The following is a 2,507-nucleotide window of genomic DNA, read 5'->3' as shown; positions in this document are numbered from 1 at the left end:
GAAAAGGTAGGCGACGGCAGCCTGGCCGGGGAGCGCCGTTCAGCAGGTCCTACCCCCACGTCGAGGGCCTCCGGACCGGGTCCAGGGGACCGGAGGCCGGGGGCAGGAGGCGGTGGTCCAGCAGGTAGGGTGAAGCGTGGCAGCACGGCTCCAGGGGCGGGTTGCGGGAACAGCTGGACCAGAGGGACCGGAACGTCCAGAACCTCTCTGAGGCGAGAGCGCAGCGCGCTCACCGTCTCCGGGCGCAGGCGTTGGCCGAAGTGGCGTTGAGCCCAGGCCAGGGCCACGGTGAAGCTCGGGCGCCAGATGGGGTCTGGAAGGAGAAGGAGAGCACCCACCTTCTCGTCCACCGCAGCCTTGTAGTGGTCCCGGAGCAGCAGCATGCTGGTGTACCGCCAGTTGCGCGCATCACTGTCAATCAGCTGCGCGGTCGCAGCGTTGGGGACAGCAGGGCGATGGAGACCCTCAGGGCCTCAGCTAGCCTGGCGACGACGGGAAGGGGCTCCGGGCCCTCGGCGTTGGCGAGGTGGTGAGAGGCCTTCAGGGCCGCCAGGAGTCCGGGTCGTCAGAGAGCTGAGCAGCCGGGGCACGCGGCGCCTGCCTGGGTGGAGGCGGACGCGCAGACCCAGTGCGCGCCGCGGTGGTGACCGGAGGTCGGGGCCGGTCGCGGGGTCGTGGGTCGGGACGCGGGGGTGGAGGTCTCACCTGCGGTCGTGCCCTGCGGGGTCCGGCGGGGGGGCTCGGAGCTCGGGCGGGATGGCGAGGAGCCCGACGCGTCTCAGGAGCGCGGCGATGGAGAGGCTCCTGCGCCTCACGGCGAGGAGGCGAGTAGGCCGGTCTGCGAGGAGGTGGGTAGGCCGGTCGGCGTGGAGGCGAGTAGGCCGGTCCGTGGGCCTCGGACCAACCCTCGTGGTGGTGACGGGTAGGCCCGTAGGGAGACCAGTCCCTGACGGGCCTCGCGTGTTGCTCCCAACGTCTGGGAGACGGGTGGCGTGGGGCCCAGAGACGTTCGTGTCCGTGGTCGAAGTGATGGAAGCGGGCCTCCGGAGCAGGTGCAGCCCACGAGGAGAAATCCATCAGCGTCGGGGGGTAGTGGGGGTCCAGAGGAGTCCGCCTGCGACGTCCCCGTTGGACCAGGGTCCACTCACCGTCATCTTGAAGGTGGTTCGGTTGCATGTTTCTTTTCGAATAGTTCGAATTCGAATTAAAACGGAAAGTATCTAAGCTATACTGAAATAAACTAAACTGAACTGTAAGGTAATGAGACTAGTGCGATCCAGCCAATAACCGATTTATTTGGAAATTAGGCTGCTGTGGGCATAGTACTACGTTTCGTCAATATAATGACTTCATCAGGTACAAATAGATAGCATAGAAACAGACCGTATAATGGAGAATCCAGACAAGCCGTGGTTACAGAGCACAAATGAGAGACAACGAAAACAAATACTTTTATACAGACATGTAGGAGGGAGGGGGGACTTGAGGTCTGGGGCAGAGACATCCAATAGGGGGCCAGGGCATCAAAACAATTTCAAATTTAAACATGAAAAGCCAATGGGGTCAGGTGAAGAGCCAATGAGAGGTCAGGAGGGTAAACAACTTTAAAGTTTGAATTTGGGCCAATCAGGGGGTCGAATTTCAAAAGTAATGCTGAAGGAATGCAACATTGTATCACTTTTGCTGTGTGTCTCCAGGTCACCAGCAGGTGGAGCCCGGAGGATCGTGGTGTCTGCACCAACCGGAGCCGCCAGCAGGGGCTGCTAAGTCGCCTTAAACCGGGTGGTGTTAAGGAAGCAGAGATGACGGCCGTAATATAAATAATTAAAAACACAATAAAATAATACCGTTGTATCGAATTATTGCAGTGTGGGGGTCAAGGTGATACAATCCAAGGGTAAAAAAATATACAAAAACATAAAACGCAAACTGTACATTAATGCGACCGTGATGCGGGTTCATACATTAAAAACATCGATTTTTACATGTATACATGCATTTGAAAAAATGTATGTAAATATATAAGAAGAGGGAGCAGCAGGTAAGTGGGGGAAAGGGGATAAGTGAGAAGGAGGCATGGAATGGGGGGCACGGGACACTGATAAAGGATAAAAATAAATAAAAATATGGGCCTGGATGGAAGAAGGAGCCGAGGGAAAGGTCAAAGGGGAGTCGGGAGGGTGAATCAAATTGTAATTACAAGTGGGGACGGTAATAAGGTCAAATTAGACCGTTATAAAACCGTTTTGATAATGTTGTATTTTTCCGTTGCAATACCATCAAACAAACAGGAGATGGAGCATGGAAAGCCGTGGCGTTGGTGTTAGTCTGGGTCACCGACAGGGGGTGCAAAGTGACGCAAACAATAATGGAATGGGGGGACACGGGACATGGATAAAGGATGAAAACTAATGAAATTAAATAAAAGCAAGGGCCTGGATGAAGGGAAGAGTCGAGGGAAAGGGCAATGGGGAGCTGGGAGTGTGAATGAAAATATAATTACAAGT

General features: G+C 55.6%; 1 protein-coding gene across 1 annotated transcript; it reads right to left on the bottom strand.

The window, feature by feature from the left end:
* Positions 1 to 419: 419 nt before the first annotated feature.
* LOC115539242 (serine/arginine repetitive matrix protein 1-like) lies at positions 420 to 1,931 on the bottom strand. Its single transcript, XM_030350346.1, has one exon. The coding sequence runs from the start codon at positions 1,174 to 1,176 to the stop codon at positions 541 to 543; it is 636 nt and encodes a 211-aa protein (XP_030206206.1). The 5' UTR covers positions 1,177 to 1,931; the 3' UTR covers positions 420 to 540.
* Positions 1,932 to 2,507: the final 576 nt, after the last annotated feature.

The sequence above is a fragment of the Gadus morhua genome, unplaced genomic scaffold (assembly GCF_902167405.1).
Source record: "Gadus morhua unplaced genomic scaffold, gadMor3.0, whole genome shotgun sequence".
NCBI lineage: Eukaryota > Metazoa > Chordata > Actinopteri > Gadiformes > Gadidae > Gadus > Gadus morhua.
Note: the sequence above shows the minus strand (reverse complement) of the source record. Positions and strands in the feature narration are given on the sequence as shown.

Bases quoted from the DNA above. Each gene is read 5' to 3' on its own strand.
- LOC115539242 (XM_030350346.1), bottom strand. From the start codon at position 1,176: ATGCAACCGAACCACCTTCAAGATGACGGTGAGTGGACCCTGGTCCAA.